This window comes from Ursus americanus, chromosome 18 (assembly GCF_024610735.1).
Source record: "Ursus americanus isolate L20-20 chromosome 18, mUrsAme1.1.p, whole genome shotgun sequence".
NCBI lineage: Eukaryota > Metazoa > Chordata > Mammalia > Carnivora > Ursidae > Ursus > Ursus americanus.
The window spans coordinates 24989501-25010716 of record NC_142144.1 but is presented as its reverse complement, the minus strand read 5'-3'; the positions used below and the strand labels follow the sequence as shown (position 1 = coordinate 25010716).

General features: G+C 46.7%; 1 protein-coding gene across 10 annotated transcripts in view; it reads left to right on the top strand.

The window, feature by feature from the left end:
* Positions 1-21216, top strand: part of ZNF462 (zinc finger protein 462) — a 135094-nt gene that overhangs the window by 84415 nt on the left and 29463 nt on the right. For all 10 annotated transcript variants that reach the window (XR_006776608.2, XM_045780474.2, XM_045780475.2 and 7 more), the window contains 2 exons: positions 16229-16496; positions 18386-18522. Coding sequence is in view for 9 of the 10 variants with exons in the window: in XM_045780474.2 (XP_045636430.2) it covers positions 16229-16496; positions 18386-18522 (405 nt within the window). In the remaining variant the exon portion in view is untranslated. The remainder of the gene's footprint in view (positions 1-16228; positions 16497-18385; positions 18523-21216) is intronic.

Sequence of the window (21216 nt, the reverse complement as noted above, 5' to 3'; positions counted from 1 at the left end):
TAACATATGGAAATGCTTTCATATTCTAAGTTACTGTAAGAATATTAGATCATATTAAAGTAGTAGAGTAGAAGCAGATTTCTTGTCAGTTTATAATCAGTTGTCATCATCCAGAGATGGATGAGGATTTTTTCTTTTTTAATAAAACGGGAAAAAAATTTTCATGTTTGCCTTAGAAGCTGAATGAAACATCTTTACATCACGAGCTGTTTCTTGGGAGTCTAAAATAATTCAGTGTTTGGAGCATGGTGTTTAATCTGGAGCCCTGTTGATCTAAATTTATTTGAACTTTGGGGCTTAATTGAAACCGTCCACACAAGGAGGTCCTTAGCAGTGGATGACCTAACGGGCTGGTGAAACACACTGATAAGTCCCGGTGTCAGACATCATTAGTATTGTTATTACTGGCTCTAATCAATACATATCTTTAATTAATGATAACTGTTGTTTACGGGATGTCTATTGAGTGAGTACTTTACAAACGTCATTTCATTTCATTTCATCCACACAGCAGTCCCATGAGACAGGAACTTCCGTAACTAGCTTCCTCCTGTTTGCAGAAGGAGGAAAAACGGCTTAAGAACGGTCGGGGTCACTACCTGACAGATTTGGGATTAGGATGCAGGTCCACCTGACTCCAAAGTCCTGTCCCTTATGTCACACCATTTCCCTAAACCAGTTCTTAGATGTATTATTTTTCCCTTGGAAAGTCTGAAAAGGGGGAGCTCTCGGAGCCCGAGGAAAGGGCTCTGTGTTTTAAGTACTAAAACCATTCTTGGATATGACCTTCTGCAGTTTGATTCTGCAATCGCAGTCTCAGCCTCCAAATCTCTTGAAAGAACCAATGTACCCAGCTTATACTAACTCGCCACTTACTCTTTTCTTAGATGGCTGGAATCTACGTTCTGCCTTCAGCCTTTCATCGAAACCACGCTCATGAAGGGACCTCCTACGGCTAACTCCAGGGATATTTTCTCTGGGAAAGAGTCAGTCCTTCCTTGTTCACACCTGCCACCGCCTCCTTCTCCTCCCTCTCCCTGTCTGGCACCCCTGGCAGTGTGACTCTGGCCCCTAGCACAGTAATGAAATGGCTTGCACAAGGGTTGACGACGACTCCAGACAAACAAGTCCAAGGCCTTTGCTCCTGCCTCATCCTTCTTTTTTTGGCCGTGGCATTTAAAACTGCTGACTTTCCTCCCAGGGGAATTCTCCCGTCGTTTGGGACCTGCTGTCTCTTTCAGGCTCTCCTCTGGCCTCACTGTAGTGCCTTGTCTTTACTCTCTTTTCACCGCTCTTCCTCCAGCTGCCAAGACACAGACCTTGGGCAGGTCCTCCGCCCTCGTGGTCTCGTCCTTGGAGCTCCCTCTTCACAAACACATGGAATCAACTCACTATTTAAATGATGCTGCCAAAATCTCAGCCTCCAGCCCTAACCTGTCAGGTTCAGGTCCAAACCTTCTTTTCCGTCTGCTTCTCACCTTCTCTCCCTGGTGGTCTCACACAACCTTTACCTCAGAGGTCCTGAAGGGAACTCCTTACCTTCTTGTCCCTCTACCAGCGCTCATGATAGCCTGCTGGACTCGTCTGCATCTTCAGGTCTCAGCCCATGATCCATCAGCCGCTCAGCTGCCCACAAAGTCCTGTTGTCCCCTGTCTCCTGATGTCCTCTCACCCCCCGCATCCCCTCCTTCCCACACCGTCTCTTATCCAGCAGCCATCCCTATACCCACGCCACCTACAAACTCCTCCCTTCATCCACTCCATGCACGGTTGAGTCGCATTATTCTCCTACTCCAAAACTGTAACAGCTCTACGTAGCCTGTTTTAAAAAAGTTCCCACCCTCAACATTCTCCATGCTCCTCCCCAGCTGCTTCTCCTGGCCTCCGTTCCCACATGTCCACACCCTACCTGTCCTTCAGAGCTGTGTGCAAATTCCTTCACTTCCATGATGCTTCTCATGATGTCCCCGATGTGCTAGCGCTTCCTTCTCTGAAATCCTCTGGTGCTGTGGCCTGCCTCTCGGGGATGCGGGTGGTCCATCCTGCCAACTCTGTAGTATTGCCAGAAAAGGAGTTCATTAGAGACAGGGTTTTTGTCCTGCTCGTCTTTATATTCTAAACATCTGGCGTACGGTTACTTTCTTCTGAGAGCAGTTGTCCTATAAATGTGAAATGAAAGTTGTCCTATAGTAGCTGTTAAATAGTTTGAAGCAGGAAACCTAGATTTAAATTTTTTTCTCACTGCAGAGCCTCATTGTCTTCCAGCCATTCTGCTAACAACAGATCGAAATACCCTCGGGCATTTGCTCTTTTCTTTGGGGGCTCACTCATTTGCGGTGTGTGCTGTAGTAATCTCCCCTAACAACCTGAGAGCTCTTGAAATAAGAGATCTGGTGATCTTTGTATCCATCAAAAACTCAACATATAGTAGTTGTATTTGTTATGAATAAACAAACCATTTATATAAAGCTAACAAATCCAGAAGAATATTGGATCACATATTTTGACCCATCGAGTTGAGTCTAAATGAATGCAAGAAAATATGTGTTGTGTCCTTGGCTTGACACGGGGCTAAAACTAAGGAGTGAAATACAGATCTAGAAACGTTTTGGATGTTGCAGAGGCCCTGTTTCGGGAACACAGACCACAGGATTTGGGCCGACACTACCACGTTTCTCGTCTTTGCCAGCATGTGGACATACCACTTGGTTTTCGCTTCCTTGTTAGTTTTTTGCACGTGAAGGGCTGGTAGGGAGCAGAAAAGGTAGCCTGTTGGGTTTCTGTCTTTCCTTCCCATAGGTAGGGCCATAATCTATTCCAGATGTCAGTGTCGTACATTCAGTAGAAACAGTAGGAACTGAATTTCTACCTGCTGGTAGAACCCAGAGCAGAAAAGGTACCACATAGGTGTTTTCTACTTAACAAAACAAAGTCCGTGGGGTCACAGGCTGCTACTGATCTCCCCTCTGCAGGAGGGAATGTGCACAAGTTGGTTTTTCTCCCAGTGGAAATGCATTTATCCCAAGCTGCCTTTGCCATCCGAGGTCATTGGTCAAGGGCCAAGGGCCGTAGGTGCAATTTAGAGAGACAGAAAAGGTAAAAATGTGCAGCCTCTATCTCACCTGGTTCCCGCTTAAAACCCTCCAGGGGCTGTCTGCTTTGCTTTCAGAATAAATTCCAGGCTCAGCATGAAATTGTTTTCTGGGCCCCATGTTTCCTCTGGTGTCATTCCTCACCCCACGCCCCAGCTGCGTGCTGTGCGGCAGCGACGCCGAGTGCCCGGTAGCACCTGCTATCCTGCAGGCCTTGCTCTTCCTTTTTCCCGGCACGCCCTTCTCCGCCTATTTTCGCCCTTCCTCCTCAGTATTCCATTCACTTGGCTAATTCCGACTCATCCTTGAAAACTTGAGTAGTTTCCTCCAGAAACCTTCCTGTCTGGCTTAGAGGCCTCCTTTGTGCTCCTTCTAGATCTTTGAGCGAGCTCTCTTTAGTGACCCAGCACTGATCCTACTCTGCTCTGTCTTTCCATCTCCCCCAAGACCATTGGCTTCTTGAAGGCAAAGGTCATCATTTTGTGATTGGGTCCTCCAGAGTATGGCAGATTCCCTTGCACACTATGGGCACTCAAACAAGTGATATGAGTGACTGAATCTAGAAGTGTTGGTGTTCACAGTGCCACACACTGGCCACGGCGCTCAAAATGCCGAGACGTATAGACGCGTGATGGCAGGGCTTCTTCTCGGTAGGAGCCCTTAGGTTTCTCATACTGAGTACCAGCCAAAGACTCCAGGCTCAACCAAGCACAGGTTCCCAAGCAAGCTTAGATGCCCTCATTAGTCATGAAATTAAATCCAAGATCCATGCAAGCTGAGAAATTTGAGACAGAATCCCTCTTAGCCACTAGGGAAAACTGGATACTCAAGCAGTACACATCACAATAGATCAGGTGGCAAGAAGTGCTGTCCAGAGGGGAACAAGGGAAAGAGGAGGGAAGGACAGGGGCTGCAGCGTCAGGTGGGATGGTTTGGGAGATGGTCCGTGATGACTGCCACACCTATAAATTGGATAGCCAAGGACCTTGCTCAAAGCTGGAGGTGAGCTTGAAAAAAAATTTTTTTGAAAGGAAGTCAACCCCAGAAGGCTTGCCAGAAAAGTGTCTAAAGTTTGGACATGAAATTCGCTCCGACAACTCTTTTTGCAGCACGTTGATTTGTGACCATGCTGTGTGCATTGTGACCCGACAAAATGGGGCGAATCATGGAGTCTGTGGTGTTATTCAGGTCAAGCCCTGCCTTTGAGCCGAATCCAAGCCCCACGATCACTCCCCTCCCCGCCGCAGCCATCTCCACCTTCCAAATAAGCTGGTGGGTTGTTGCCAGAAGTAGCAGTGCAGCTGGCTCTGCCCAGAATCAGTCAGTCAGAAGCTAGCTGCCGAGCTCCTACCACGTACCTGGAGCTGGGATGAATGTTCGTTACATCTGTTTAGAGCAGTGGAAGAGATGCCCGCGCCACTCCGTCCTGCAGTCCGGTTAAGGAGACCAAATTCTTGCATGGATAGAAAACACTCCGTAAACACTAGAAGGCAATTTATAATTCAGTACAAAATTATGTGATGTCAACTTTAATTGCTGTGGAACGGAGACCCTTAAAGCCCTGCTTTGTGTACCAGGCGCTACGCTTCCTACGCTGGCCTCTACTGCGCACCGCACGCACCGTGATGTTTGCCAGTGTCATGGTCTCCACTTGACACGGGAGGAAGCAGAGGTCTTTGTAACTAGTTGTCTCCATAGGGTTCCCGGGGGGCCTCAATATGCCTCTGGAACCTCTTTTCCAGTTGCTCCCTTGGTTTTCCCATTTCAAGGTCATGGTGAAGATCAGCAAGAGACCTCATAAGAAGCCCTTGACACAGGTGCTAGCCCAAGAGTTGGTGGAGACAGTAGAAGGTGACCCTGGATCTCACCACCTGTCCCTCTGCCTTCTTGGAGGCTTCTGCCCGACACCTGAGCCCAGCCCCACTGAGCAGGCGGTTTAGAGCGGGCAAAAGAGCTATTCTAAGGGAAGAGCCTACTGCTTTAATGGTGATTAAAAAATGTAGCTTAACCCAGAGCCAGGATTTTCTTCCACGGCATGGGAATAGGGAGAAAGAAAAGGAAGAACGGTAGGAAACCCACCGGGTGTGTTGGTTAGGACACTCCCGCTGCTGGGCGACAGTTTCAGAAAAACTCTGTGCTTTGAAGTGTGGCTGCTTGTTCTATTCTTGATAAACCATTGCCTTTCTCACCTGATTTCCATATCATCACTTAGAGCTCTACACGGATCTAAATATATATGCTTATACTCAGATGTGTTCTTTTCTCCTGATTGCCCAATCTTTGAAGAAACCGCTACAATTGTTCCTGCCCGGGCTGACTGCACTGTTCATAGCAAGCCGTCCATTGTGACCAGCTCCTTGAAGTCAGTAGGCATCTTCCTTCCAGTCAGGTCTTGAGGAGGAAGCTCTGTGGCCTTGCCCACGGCCCGTGAGCTCTCAATGCCATCTGAAGTTGCTAGCAAGCTCTCTACGGTTGAGGCCAAGCCACTGATATAAAGAGGCTTTTGTACTCCAAGTTTTGCGTTGGATTTTCAGTGTGGTAAAGACGTCCGTATGATCTAAACGAGCTGCGGGAGGCATTACTTCCTCATCACACAATTCAAGAGTCACAGGTGAATTTTGCATTTGGTATTGTAAGAGCTTCTCAATTAACAATGGCAGATGCCACCCAGAGTTTCCTCCCAAAAAAAACATTAGAAAAAGGCTCCTTTACCACACGTTCATTCGTTTCCCGACAAATTTCCAGCCTGCTTCAAGGAGGCTTTTTAAGAACACACACTTTGAGTTACAAATAACATTTAGTGCAGAAGGAATACCTACGATGTTTGCTAATGACTGTGGCAGAAAAGGAACGTGTTTTTGAAACTGGGGCACACAGGAACCCCAGGTTCTCTTCCTGTTTCTCCATGGACCGGCCGGGGAACAGGAAATCATCTTGTCTCTATTTTACCAAACCGCCAGAACTCTTTATGCAAAATGCCTCTTCTGTACGCTATGTACCTGGGATGAGAGTGAGCTCCCGATAGAGAAAAATTGGTAGAACAGTTTATACGGTGAAAATGTAGTGATAATTGTGTGCAAGGAATCCATGAATACCTTCTCATGGATTGCAGAGGGCTCCATTTTCATGCCGTAGTTGACTGTAGAAGAGTAACGTCCCATTCAGTTACACCTGTGTATCTTACAAACCTCTGTGCGCATCCCTGGTGGAAAAAAGGAGGATAGAGTTGCATATGGAATCCACTGAAGTGGCTCCCAGGTAGTTTAGACTTAATAGCCGATTTAGGGTCAAAAGCAGAAATCATCCTTTGGCTTCTTGGAATGGCCATGGATTATGAAATTCATGCCATCCAAACTCTCAAATGTTCCAGAAGCCATTCTCCAAGTAATTAAAGAAGATCCAGGCTTGTTTCAGTAAAAGTGGGTCCGTGTTTCAATGGGAAGCCTCTGTCAACCTCAGTGTCCCAACAAGAGCGTGCCATTTGGTTCATTGGATTTTCCTTTTAAATCTGGACTTCTAGAGCACTTTTTTCAGTTAGAACTCTTTTTGGATCTTAGTAACATGTTTATTGAGCACCTGCTTTAGGCCAGACCATCTAAGTTCTGGGGGATATGAGCTTTAAAGAAGTTACAGATGCATGGATGGATGGATGGATATCCTGTTTGCAAAGAGATCCTAGTTTGGCAGAGGCAGAATAAATTAACCCCAGTGCCCCATCTTGAGCATGAGTAGGAATTTTAATAATTGTATCTAGAAAGATCAAGGAAGATGTTTATAGTGATGGCAAATTTGAACTGAGTTGGGTTTTGAAAGATGGTAAAAGTTGAGAAGGCTGAAAAGTAGAAGAAAGGCATTGCAAGACTGAATGATGCGGTGAAGGCAAAGCGCAGTGAATGTTCGGAGCCTTCCGTGTGGCTGACAGGCAGCAGTGTGGCTGTGGGGTGGGGTAGGTCTGGGACGGTACGGAGGGCGGGAGCACCAACAGTGCAGTTTGGATCTTTTCCTGTAAGACATGGTGAAGGGCATGTTTGCTTTTAGAAAAGAAAGGAATCTTAGGAGGAGAAGAAACTTGAAATAGAATGCCTGTCAGGAACATTTTGCAGTGGAAGCTAATGCACTAGCCACACGGCCCGAACCAGAGCCGTGGAGTAGTGAGTGGATCACAGAGGAAGTGCCGTTCAGAAGGTTGAAGCAGCAGGGCTTTCCACTCATTGAGCACAGAGACCGAAAGAGAGAAATGAATTGAGGATTTGCTCTAATTTTGTTGACTGGGTGGATGGCGATGCCATTTGCAGAAAACCACAGCGAGACAAATGGTTCTGTCCCCCAAGTCTAGGGCCTGGCGAACTGCAAGTCTTGAGACCCTTGCAATGAACTTCGATAGGATGGGACACTAACTCTCAAAAAGAGAAGATAGCCCCCCCCTTTTTTTTTCTGTTTTTGTCATTTTGAAGACTAATTTTTTGTTTTGTTTTTTTTTCTCATCTATTCCCTGATCATATTTCAAGGTTTTGTTTTTACTCATCAGAATGACAGGAAGTTTTCAAAGTGTGTTTCCTTCAAGTTTGGCCTCAACCTTATTTTCAGGATTAGGCGTTTGTTTTTCCATTTGCCTCCATGACAACCAAGCCCAGAATTCCTATATATAGTCATGCAGCGCCCATTGTCCCCCTGGCCATTGTAGCATAATCTTGTGCATCCAAGCCAGAGAGCTCCACTGATGATGGAAGATGAGGAGGTGCCGGAGTCCTTGGCCTGGAGATTTTCAAGGCATAATCAAAAGAAGGAAATAAAATAGCGTGGCTGCCTCTAGAGATTTATGTTCCCCTTTAGACACTATCCAGGAGGAGTTGAAATGGCTCGTGTTCCATAGCTTAGTTTCTAGCACGATTTTCTTCTGGAGTGGCCCACAGATAGAGAGCATTTTTGAGACCCTTCAAAGGAATCGCTTGGAAAGTCGCATTGATGGTTTGTAGTTGGAGGTGTTCTTCTGGATGCCAAGTTCTGCTCTGCGTTAATAGCATGAAGTACACAACCGGTATCTTGAGAAACAAAGGGCGTTCAGGAAAGTTTCAAAAGGATTCAGATAGAACCTAAGAAAACTTATTAAATAAGTAAACTTTTGGGGTCTGTGAATCACCTTCACAGTGTATTGTTTTCATAACTTACAATGATAGGTGGTGGTTGGATGGATAGACGGACAGGCAGGCCTGGATTTAAGAAAGTTGTCCACAAATTCAATCCAGCCAGATTTTCATAAGTACCTTTGTTTCCTAAGTACCTTTCTTTATGAAAGGACTGTGAGTATCTGTGGCTGTAAAAGCGTGTGAGGTCCCGTTCCTGCCCGTCTGAAGTGTAAGCTCCCCAGGGACCCTTGGTTTTTTTCACTCATGTATCCCAAGTGGTTAGAGGTACCTGGTACATAGGAGCCTCTCAAATAAATATTTTCCGAATTAATAGAGAATTGGGAGCAAATATAGACTGATACAGTAGAGACTCTATTATTTGATGGAATCAATACCTACCTTCCCAGTTAGAGGTGAAAGTTCCTAAATGCAGGGAATCCTTTTTAAAATGCGTTATGCATTTTATTTTCACCTGCAAAATAGATTCATTCACCAGGATTGTGGTGTAAGGTCAAGTGTACGTATTGGAGTCCTTCAGTTGAAGTTCCCCATTTCCTCTCTTGCATAAACCACAGGCACCTACACTGTGTCATGTGCTACTTCCAGATCCAGTTTCTTTTAAGTAGAGTGGTAATTTAGACATTTGTGGAACAGTCTTAGAGCACAGTCCTTCTAGATTTTTATGTTCTCAATCTTTTATAGTTGGTCTTGCCAAAACATAATTTGACAGAAATTTTTTTTTAGCAACTTGACTTTATCAAGTCTTTCCAAAGCGTTCAATGTAGCTTTCATAGAAATGACACTTTGTGCCCATATTTCATCATTTTAGGTCATATTAATTACATCGACCAAGCTCAGTAGCAAATATAACAGGTAAAAAGAGGTCTGGGAGCAAATCCAGTGGGTTGTTGTTAGCATGAGCTCAACTGTTGGAAGCAGGAATGGATGGGCCTTTTGGAGGGTGGCCCGCAGCACCAGCCCAGACAGGACTGCCATCGGTCTTCTTGGGTCAGGATGTTTGAAGGTCAGAGGCATTGATCTGGCTAGATGTGATGGTAGAGATTGCTTAGGGGAACGTGGGAGTGTAATGTGAGGTGTAATGAGATCAGGGCGAGAATCCCGATGTGCCTATGCAGACAAAGCCCCGAGGAGAGCAGCATCCTCTCTGGATTGTTGGGAAAAATCATCACAGGTGACATTTCAGCTGAGCTCGGAAGGATGGGTAGGTATTTGCCAGACAAAAAGAGGAGGAAGAGCACTTACTTGGTAGCCCTGGTCAAGGACTCCCAATGGTGAAATAGGCAGAATGTGCAACTGGGAATTGGGAACGAGCTAGAAGTGAGGCTGAACTCCTGCTCTGGAGCCACACTGAAGAGCTCTGCGTGCTGCACTCAGGAATCAAGGTCTCGCCTTTGGGCACGGCGGCATCATCCTATCCTAACCATGTGAGATAACGTGTGGCCTGTAGGTCTGGACTAGAACAGATATCTGAGGAAGGACGACCGGACAGGAGGCTGTTCGAGCTGCCTGTGCAGGATATGAGGGCCTGAATGAACAATGGGAAGGGGAGGCTAGAGAGGGAAGTGGTTGGAGCGGAGTGTGACACAGGTCTCTAGGACGGGGTACTTGGCTCAAGTGCTGCTGCCAAGGGCAGTTGGGAGGAAGAATCTCGCAGCGGAAACTGGAACGAAGCGGTGACCCATTCACTGACATTCAGACACGTGGGCAAAGGAGGAAAACAGCAAAAGGAGAAGTGTGGGCAAAGAGGAGGTGGGTCTTCAGCGCCTTGGGTTTAAGGAGTCTGACATCTTTTTTCAGCATTAGATGAAGACTCAATCATCTCAGAGCTAGCTGGGTTTCTCATGGAGGCAGGATTCTCTCGTCCCCACAGATACCTGGGTCACTAGAACAGACGTGAAAACACATAGGCTATTTTTGTCTTTTGCCTACGTTTATTAGCAGTTGTGTGCAAGAAGTTGCATGGCATTCCAGAAGTTTCCTGGCTGTTAAGTAAAGTAGGTCCAAGCAGAGATCACTGGGTGGACTAGTCCAGCCTGAGGCATTGGTGGCTGTGAGAAGCCACTAGAATTTTTCAGAAGCATTGGGGAAGGCTTTTCAAGGCAATAGTCTGTCCCTTTTTGAAACAGAACTTGTTTGGGGGTGCTGAGCTGGAGACCACTGGGCGTGGATAGAGGCCCCTGGTCCATATGTAGGCAAAGCAGTGTCTCCCTTTGGTCTGTGGTGGCCCTACAGCTGGCTGTCACCTCAGGAATTAAATTACATCTTTAATTGCTCTCTTGTTAGATGTTAGTGTGCTCTTCTCCAGTTTCCTGTGACTTCTTGACTGGAAATAGTGGGCTGTATTTCCACCATTTTGGGGTCCCATACTTTGGATATTTATAATCCTTGCAGTTAAATTATCCACAGGTAGTATTCTATTTCTGGTTCCTTCTACTACCAAACTTGAGTTCCTAAATCACCTGCTTTTCTAAAGAAAATTACAATTCAGGCATTATTTTGAACTGTCTGTATTACTTCAGAAGATTTTAAATTCTCCCTCATGCAGTCTACCCCGGTCTCAGGTGTACGTATTTTTCCGTTCAGAGTCATCCTCCGATCTTCGTTCCTTCTCCCTTTCGGAATTAAGTGGCGTTTTCTCATTGTGAATAAGAATGGAGTTATTTCACTTCTATTTATGACTTAAGATGCAAGTGTGGTGAATTGAACGTTCCAGCATCTTCATGTCTAGTGTTGACTTCATTCCTAGTTATTCGTGGGCACTCAAGGTTCTCTTGACACTCTCCTCCTCCTCCTTCCAGCATTCCGTCAGTCACCACGTACCGATTTTGCTTCTTCTCCACTAGCTCTTTGTGGTTGCCTCTGTTAAGACGTTTATGTCTTTGCATTTATCACAGTCAGTTATTTATGTGTCCATCTGAGACGGGGAGCTGCTGGAGGGCAGGAACCAAGTCCTGTGCCCCAGAGCTGAGTCTCCTGTTGACTTAGATGCTCAGTAAATATTTGCTGAACAAATGGAGATAACTGGAGCACCCCCTGCCCCGGCACCCCTAATTTGCTTACCTAAGGTCCTTTGTCTTTTATTTTCTCCTGCTACTTGGTTCCTGCTGACCACAGAGCCTGCCTCCCAAAGCCTGCAGGAAAATCTAGCTCAAATAGAATTAAGTGTGGTTGCTGGCGCCAAGATCCTTCTGCCACTTTTGTACCTTCGCTCACATCCTCTCCGTGGAGCTGCAGAAAATTGAGAATTGATCTCCTCGTACAGCTTCCTTTTTGGATCAGTCAGTGTCTAAGGGGGCTGTCCTCTGCAGTGCCCACAATTTACTGGCCAATTGATTCTTACTCTTCCTTGTGTCTCCCTTAATCTTGCAATAGTTAAATTCTCCTGCTACTGTTCAGTTGTTCTCCTTGCCTCTTGTACTCCTTCAGTCAGTGGAATAAGTTTGCCAGACGTGGAGAAGGCCTGTGTTGTCCCAACAACTCTGCTCGCCCCCCCTGCTAGACCCCAGCTCTGAGAAGATAGCCGTCGTGTCATCTTTGACTTTGACTCCCTAGAGCCCGCGCATAGCCTGGCACTAAGAGGGTGTTAACTACATGTTCACAGGGGCGCCTGGGTGGCTCAGTCATTAAGCGTCTGCCTTTGGCTCAGGGCCTGATCCCGGGATCCTGGGATCGAGCCCTGCATCGGGCTCCCTGCTCCGCTGGGAGCCTGCTTCTTTCTCTCCCACTCCCCCAGCTTGTGTTTCCTCTCTCGCTGGCTGTCTCTCTCTCTGTCAAATAAATAAATAAAATCTTTAAAAAAATAAATAAATAACTACATGTTTGTAGCCTCAGAATATTCAAGAACACTTCATTCTGTCATGCTTATTATACTCCCAGAGTTCACTTGTTTGTCATTTGCCTTTATAAAATCAAATTTCTTGTGATTGTTTCTGTGCTGGCTAATTTTTAGAGAAAAAAGAAGGAAAAAAAAAAAACCCCTTGAACTGATAGTCACCTGGTTTTGGCTGGCACTGTGGGAGATGGACTGTAGCAAGAAGGAATCTTCCATTTCTCCAGGATCATGGCTAAGTGAGAGTGCTGGGAGGTTTCATCTGGAATCCAGCCCTTTCCCTGGTTCAAAAGCCTGTCCAAGACCACCAGAAAGCATCCGTCTCCCATCCATGCACCTTTCTTTCCCAGCCAAATCCCACCTGCGGAATTTCAGAGCAGTGTTACTTTGAGGGCAATTTATCAGGCATCTATGAAAGCCTGGGCCGGTGGGTGTCAGATTCTGGGTATCTGCTGTGTTCTCCTGCATGGCCTGCTTATAGATTTGTCTCCTGTGTGATCCCATGTTTTTGTTTTTATAAAGCATCTTAAAATTTTGGATATTCTTTTTTTTCCCTCATGAACCTTGCTTTATTTTTTCCCCCACATGCTCTGAAAGGCTTATTTTAGTGTTTTCTTTCACATCCTGTGTACTGTTCTCTGTTTTCATTTCTGTCTATTCTAATATTGTTTTCTCAACCATTTCAGTTTTTCTGCCACCTTTTCTCCTCTCTGCTATGTATTTATTGTTGATGGACCACTCAGATGTTCTTTCTCGTTCTTCTGACTTGTATCACGGGATCCAAGGTCACTACTGGGTACAGATACCTGATGGGCAAGACTCAGATTTTAGAGTCCGACGAACCGTTGTTCAAATCTAACCTCTCCCTCTTACTAGCCATATAACCAACCGCCTCAACTACCTGCTGGGTGAAATTGGGATGAGAACCTACAGTGCACACCGTTGTGGGAGTTAATTGCTAGCCGTTCAATAAATCCCAAACCCATGTCTGTAAGTACCATGACCGTACATGCTAAAATTCTAGTTTGATCCTGATTTTACAAAATAGTATTATTTTTATAGACTGTTTACAAAATGGATAGCTACCCATGACTTAGATTTACCTTACAACTATAGCTGTATCTGATAATTTGATTTCTAAAACTTTGCATATAAAGAAAGTCACAGGTCAGAGAATTAAACTCCTAGATGGCAGGCATGTCTCAGGGTTGGGATAGGAACGTGGGGACCAGCCTGGTGTCTGTTGTTGGTTCCACTGTAAGGATTACTGGCCATCCAGGTGATAAAGATAAGACCTGGGTGGCCACGTTGTGTTCAGTTTCCCCCTGGATTCACAGCCCTGTGCTTCCGCTGCTATATTTCTCAGTGCCCGCAAGCGTGGCTGTCGAAAGCATGGAGTTTTTTCACTTTCTGTAAGCTCGGAATAAAGAAAACAGTCTTAATGATGATTTTTAACCTCCGTGACGGGTCCTTCACTACTGACAATCTGTTTGCCTTTCTAACCTGGGCACAAAAACGACCCTCTTCCTGTTCCTCAGGCTGTGCCTCGTGAACGAGCTGGAATGTTATGTAGCTTAGCAAGTGGGCTTTTTTAAGATCGGTGGAATCATACACGCTCACGTCTTTGTCACTTTAGTGCCCAAAGTGCTAAAATTGTACATTATTCACAAACTCCCAAGTGAGAGAGAATGAGAGAGACATAGTGTGTCTTGGCACCAGAGAGGAAAGTAAAGCTCTAAGAAGACCCAAAAAGTTGTAACCTGGGCGTTATTACAAATGTACCCTAAGCGGTGGGATTTGCCTATTTTTGTGAATAAACCTGTCCATCTGATTTTAACCAGGAAGAAAAAGGAATTCATAGCACGGTACATACGGCTGTTCCTTTTGCGTCGCCATTTACGAAGGAAGGGCGCTGAGCCCCCCTTTCTTGGAATGCTTTCCCTCACCACTTCCTGCATTTCTGTTTCTTCAAGTTTCATGTAACATATATATACCGAAGTTAAAATTTAGAATTCGTTTTTTGGGATGGATGGAATAAAATGCAATAGACCCTAGAGACAAGAAGAATGTGTTAAATCAAAGGAGACTCCCTCCAAGGGAAGGAGGGAGTCTCCCTAAGAGATTTGAGCAGGTGTGAAGTTGGGGCGGGTGGAAGGTAGGGGAAGATGAATTTACCTGGCTTATGATCAGAGTCTGAACAACGGGGTTCTTTACAATTCTGTAAAGGGGACCGAAGCTGTCGGGGGCCTGTGTCTGAGGTGACGACCAGCCTCCATGCTGGCCTGCAGGACTCGCCGAGTTGGGTGCTGGGTCTTGAAGGGAGCTGGAGGCTGCTTTTTGAGAAATGGGCCATTCCTTGGGACGCTCATTTTGGTGTCTGGGTAGATTGGTGGGCGGCAGAGAGCTCATGGGCAGCGGGACCCAGCTTCGGCCTTGTTGGTCCAGAATTTCCATCCTGCAGAGCGAAGAGCAAACAAGAGGACAGTGGCTTGTGGGGGATGCTGGCGGAGCAGTGCCCAACCCGCAGCTCAGGCCTGTGTTAACGAGAGAGGCTGAGTGTGTTTTGTGCTTCCTTGTGCGTGAGTTTTAAGCAGAAACTAGTCTTGAGAGCTTAAATAGAAAACATCTTGAACAATCCGTGCAGTGGTAAACAAACCTGCTACTGAAAGGAAGAATGAGAAGTTGACAATTGCATTATTGTGATCCTGAGTGGGTTCATCAGCTAGGGCTGAGGAATAAAGAAACCAGAGATAAAAGCCTTGAGTCAAATGAATTCGGTTGTGTCATTCCTTTCTTCCTTTGTCTTCAGTTTACACCTGGTAATGAACCCATGGAGGCTCGGAGGTATTGTTCAAGTGTCCTTTTGTTTTATTCTTGTGTGTGTGGCAGGTTTGTTTACAATTTCCAAAGGGGTTTTTCCTCCATCTTGAGGAATACGAATTGAGGAGGGGGAGGAGGAGAACAAGAAGGGAAGGTATTTTAGTATTTTGAAGACAGGAGGTGGCCTCACCATCAGGGAGGCTGCTCTGGTTTTGTTTTTCTTCTCAAAGAGGCCAACGGGTTGGATGGTACTGGTTTCATCAAATACGGGTTTTACAGAATTCCTCCATGTCCTGCCTCGGGGAATCGTGCTTTGGAAAATTAAGTGTCCATCAAATCAGGAGGAGGCTGGTACAGTTTCTATCCCCTTTCCCCCTTGCTTTTTGAAAGGCTTAAAAAAAGAGCCCTTTGTTTTCTTTTCAAGGAAAGTTGCACTGAAAGTCATCTGTGTGGTATTCACGGCCTCATCTGTGTCGGTCGTAGGCAGCTGTAGGCTCTGCAAGACAATGTTGTCCGACGCGCAGCCTCAACGTTCAAAGCAGCGTGTTGGGAAAAGGTTCAAGCCCTTTCTCTCTCTCTCTCTCATTTTTTTAAGAAACCGAGATTTTGCCACCTCCCTTCCAGATCAGATTTCTCCACCACATGCCACTGAAGCTCCTCAGGGTCAAGATTTATGGCCGTCATTTCCGACATTTTCCTCCGCGTTGCAAACTTTAAAATACCTTTTAGGGAAACTTATTTGGAATTTCATTTTAATGGGATTTATGAATAAATCTCCATCTTAATGCTGACTAAGCTTTAAACATCCATTCCAGGAGAACACTATTAGATCTTTAGATTTTAAATTTTAAATCACTTGACTGTGAAGGCATAAAACATTTTTATATTTGTGAGTGCCATGTGCGTGAGCATTTCTGTTAAAGACCTTTTTTTTTTTCTTTTTTGTGGGGGGGCTGGCTTGAATAATTCTGGGCTGCAGAGGCGGCGACATTACATCATCTACTTTCCTTTCCCGCGTCGGTGCCCGTGTGCTTTCCGCGCGTTTATCTGTCTCCCCTGCAGGGACGGCTGGCTCTTCTGTGGCGGCCGGTGCCGCGCCGCCATTTCCTTGAGACGACAGTTGACTTTCTTCCTTCACTTTGAAACCTTTCCCCTCAGAGTCGTATTCTTAATAAAATCTGGGTCGTAGGATGTCAGTGAAGACGAAAGGTGGATCGTAGTCATCTAAAAAAAGAAAGAAAGAAAGAAAGAAAGAAAAAGCCCCGAGTAACGTCGGGGTTCTCACGGGTCCGAGCCGCGCGGCGTCCGGTGTCCGGCTCATCTTCCCCGTCTGTCCGCAGACTCCTCCTACTCGGAGCCGCCCGATGTGCAGCAGCAGTTGAACCACTACCAGTCCGCCGCGCTGGCGAGGAACAACAGCCGCGTCAGCCCCGTGCCTCTTTCTGGGGCCGCCGGGGGTGCCGAGCAGAAGACCGAGGCTGTTCTTCACTGCGAATTCTGTGAATTCTCCTCTGGCTACATCCAGAGCATCCGACGCCATTACAGGGACAAGCATGGCGGGAAGAAGCTCTTCAAGTGCAAAGACTGCTCCTTTTACACAGGCTTTAAGTAAGTGGCATGGAGAACCGCCTCGAAAAACAAGGGGGCTGTGCGTGCTCCGCCCCTCACCACACTCTTCCCTGCGCTCTCCGACCCGGAGCTCGGGGAAGGCCCTGTCCACGGGATCCTACAGGGATCGGGGCCAGTCTTCACCAAAGGAGGCTGGTTCCAGAGGCTGCTTTGGGGTTTGTGGAAGGGGGTTGAGGATGAAGCACTCGCTGTATCAGAACAAACGAGTTCAAATGTTAGGGCAAGTGGGCAGCCAAGCAGTGTGAGATCGTGGTAAGGGATTTCTCTGGCCCAGTGCATGAAGCAATGAGTGTTTTTCCCTTCGGAGGACTGTCCTCCCTTTTTTAAATTTGTCTTTGGGGGAAAAAAAAAGAAATCTATGTTTTTGAAAGCCAAGTCAAAGCCAAGAGAGAACATCCAGCAATTGTGATTTCCCTGCTACCCTTATAGAAAATTCCTATTTCTCAAGATCATATTGTCAAAAGACACCCAGAGAAACAAGACTCCAGCACTGTGAAGACTGGAACTGAGCAGTTGTAGAGAGATTGTTCCTATCTAGAAAGAGATAATCCAAAGCCACCTTTGCGCTTGTGTGTAACAGAATGATGAACTCAAAGAACGGAGTGCTTCCTGTCATCTAGACTCTCATGATTTAAGCGCATCTGTGCAATGCTGTGTAGGTTAGTGGATATGAGTGCAGAAGGTGGAGCCGGGCTACCTGGGTTTGAATCCCAGCTTTGCCACAGACTGGCTCTGTGACTTTGGACAAGTCCCTAAGCTTCTCTGTGTCTCCTGTTCCTTATCAGCAAAATAAAGATAGTAATACGACCTCACTTATAGGACTCTTATGAGGAGTAAATGAACCAATATATCTAAAGTGCTCAGAATAGTGCCTGGCGCAAAGGAAACACTAATAAGTATTATAATGTCATAGAAAGCTATTATAATAATATAATATTAGATGGCTCTATTACAGGGGTAAAGCTATTATTATCTCTTCCTATTGCAGTCAGGACCTGAGCCTTAGGCCACTTTAGTACTTCAAGACAGACTCCACACGGCAAGGCTGGCAAAAGTAGGCTTCACGGCCAACAAAAAAACAGTCGGAAGGAGAACAAGGTTCTTTTCCACCAACACCTTAGTTGCTGGGATTTGATGGGAAATGTGTTACCTCTCTGACTATTAATTGGGTTCAGTTGTTTTTCAGATAAATATGTATGTGACCTTAGAACTGAGAAAAGGCTAAAGACCCAGATAACAAGGGCCCACTGACAGGTGTACATGTTCCCCAGAGAGAAGCACTTGAGTTAATAAGAAGGGGACCTTGCCCATTAGACTCTTGGTTTCATCCATTTTTATGAGACACTGAAGGCTTTGTAAATGATGAAGTTTTGAAAAGGATGGAGGGGAAGGCAACAATAGCCTTCCACCTTTAAGGTGGTACAACAGTGGGGAGTTTAATTTACTTGGTCATCAGCCGCCATGATGTCCCAGCAACTTGCTCTCCCCACCCTGACCTGCGCAGAGTCACACAGGCCGCTGGGAAATCAACCTACTCTAGTCCCTCACCTTCCAAGCACAATGAGAAATAAGTTCTCATAGGGATTTTGGCTTTATGTTTTTATTAGACAGCTTCTCATCTTCAAGGATAAAGTGTTTGGGGAAGTCCATTTCTTTTCAAAGTAAGCCCTGACCCCAGCCAAGTGGCAAAAATTTTCAAAAAGGAAGTTAGCACTGCGTGACAGGGTTCAGCTAGTGGATGAGTGACCGAGGAGCTTGTGGTGAGCAAACATGATGAACGACTACGATTTGGGCCCTCAAGCAGGGGGTGTGTAAACGGCACGCTCTCTTGTCACACTCATCGCCTCTCTCCCCCACCTCTCTTCCAGATCTGCTTTTACTATGCACGTGGAAGCTGGGCATTCAGCGGTTCCCGAGGAGGGCCCCAAAGATCTTCGCTGTCCTCTCTGCCTCTATCACACCAAATACAAACGCAACATGATTGACCACATCGTGCTGCACCGAGGTAACCTTCCTAAACGTGGTTTTCTTGGGGTAGAGGGCTGTGGGTGGCATTTCAGGGACGCCCCTCTCGAGGTGGCCGCTTTGCCCTGGTCCCTGGTTCCTCACCTTTTCTCCAGGGAATCACAGTAAATGACCACAGTGATAGCCCACGATAAAAACCCCTTCCTGCCACAAGGATCTGCTCCACTTGGAGCGAGGCAAAGGTGATGGGTTTAGCAGTGAACCCTTCTCTGGGGCTTCCCAGCGTGAGGGATTTTCACATTCAGATTCCTCTGCCCTCACCACCTTGCTAAGGAAGGAGCGAATGAGAAACAGAAAGGATGGGTGAGGGTTCATTATAAAATGTGAGGAGCTATCTGGTTACAAGCAATTTGTTGGAGGGACACCGAAATGATGATTTCCAAAGCAGAGCGTGGAGTTTCCCATGAAATGGGTGGAGAGAGAAAAATTCTTAAAAATAAAAGTGGTCTCATAGGTATTAGAAATCCCAGAGGCTTCGGATTTAAGTTCTGGTTTTAAGGCCCCCCGTATTGACCTGCTCTCCCATCTTTAAGAAGAGAGGACACTCTAGCCTGTGAAATGACGGGCCAAGGGTCTAGTGCGTTCCGTGGTGGATGCATACTGGGTGTTCTGTACATGTTGCTTCCTGTTGATAAACAGGGATAGTTCTTTCAAGTTCTCTTCGGTTTTTCTTTCAGTTGAGTTTACTCTTGGCCAATTAAAACACTGTTAAACAACAGGCTTCCTCTGCATTGAAAGGAAAAATATGTTTATGTAAAAACTACTTTGTCCAAAGAAGATTCCAGCTCGAGGTAGATGGGAAAAGATGACCAGAATCCTGGTCGCCAGTCTCTCGTGCTGTTTCTGTCCACTGATCTTTCATCTTTCTTTCGTGCCTTCCCTCCCTCCTCGTCCCCCTCTTCGTTTCTGCCTTCCTCCTTTGGCCTGTAACCTCAGGAGGCTTTTCCGTGTTTGCCACCTGGGCCTCAGAAACAGTGAGTGTGTCTTCTGCTGTCCTGCTGAGATGTCACTTACTCTGACATGCTAGATATTTTTGAAGCATTTTCGAAAGTTTCCAACACGTCCCCAGCGCCGCTGTCTCATTGCATTTTGTGGCATCTTGCCCAGGTCTGCTGCACACCGCGTGGAAGGCCCCATTTAGCACCCTTAGATCTCCTTCCTCCCCAGGCCACTCTGAGGAGACGCGAGGTGGCTGCTGGCTGGGATGTCCGCCTGCAAGCAGAGGGAAGCAGTGTCGGAACGTGGAGGCAGGAATTCTTGGCCAGATTGGCCCCACCCAGGGTTCCATCTCAGTCGCCTGGCTTCTGGTCCCCCAGCCTATGTGTGGTGGCGGCTCCGTGCCCCCCTCACAGGGTGGGGAGAGGCCATGAGTAGTGTTGCTGCCGAGCAGACAGAAACGATGGGAGACCTCACTTCTGTGGTCGGTTCCCTCTGGCTTTGCATGCTTCTGCCTTGTGGGCTCAGAGCTTCAGTGTCTAAGGAGCTCACTGATTTTCCTTTCGTTAGCTGAGGCTTTGAGAAAGGGGTGTGGGGGTACATAGAGTAAATGCTAAAGCTGAGAAAGGCCCTTGGAGTGCTGCACCTGACATCAAGTCACTCCCATCCAACAACATCGTGAGGGCTAGTATTATTACTTGTGTTCCTGCTTTGCGTGCATGAAACGTGAAACTGAGAAAAACTGCTTTTTTCTTTGATTTGGTAAAGATATTTGTGCAGAACGGTAGGATGAAAACAAATGGGAAACTGGGGCAAATGCTGAATAAGGAGACACCGGTTGCACGTCCCCTGGAGGTACAAAGACACTAACCAAGAGTTTGGTGACCAGTGAATGCCATGAGGTGCTGTGCACCTGCTAGCCCTGGGCTGCGGGTCTGGCTCTGAGATCCCAGCCTCCCTCCCCCGCTGGAGAGGAGAAAACAGAATCCATTGGCTTTCAAGTGTTTGTTAGACTTTTGAAATTGCGTTCAGGAGATTTTCAGGAATCCTAGACAACGAAACCCGAAAGTGGGGTCTCCGAAGGGGAGCATGTGCAATCCAGTGTGCACTACCCCACCGCAGATACGGTGGGAAGCCCCCCAGGGACGGGGAGAGCTGGCCGGTTGAACCGGAGTCACCCGTGCGCTCACAGTGCTGCGAGTCCACTCCGGGCCGCTGATCCCGTAACCCACCCATCGTACTGCCCGTCACAGGTTACTTACAGTCTCCGCTATTTATTTGTAGAGGTAATTTATGTCGAAAGAGCTGTCTAAACATATATATAAATAAATAAGTACCGTCCTTATCAGGGTTGAGAAGTGCACGATCTAGAACGAAGGGGCGTTTGAGGATCGGCAGTAATAATGACAACATTAACAACAGCAAATCACTGTCACTGAGTGTTGACTAGGACAGGTGCTGTACTGAGTGAGTCCAGTTTACGGAATTCTCACAAAACCCTAGATGGTGTGGGTATTACTGTTACTCCCCCGATAACAAGGGTAAAAGGTTCAGAGAGACTGTGTGTGATGCAAGATCCAAATGACTAATAAGTGACCCAGCTGGGTCTGAACCCGGGCTTGTCTGCCCCACAGCGCATGCCTGTAACCACCAGGCATCCCTGTCTCTCCCTTGGGAGGGTGGTTGGTGTCACCCTGTTGAGCGCTCTAGTGGCTTGTGGCAGCTGGGTCTGAGGACG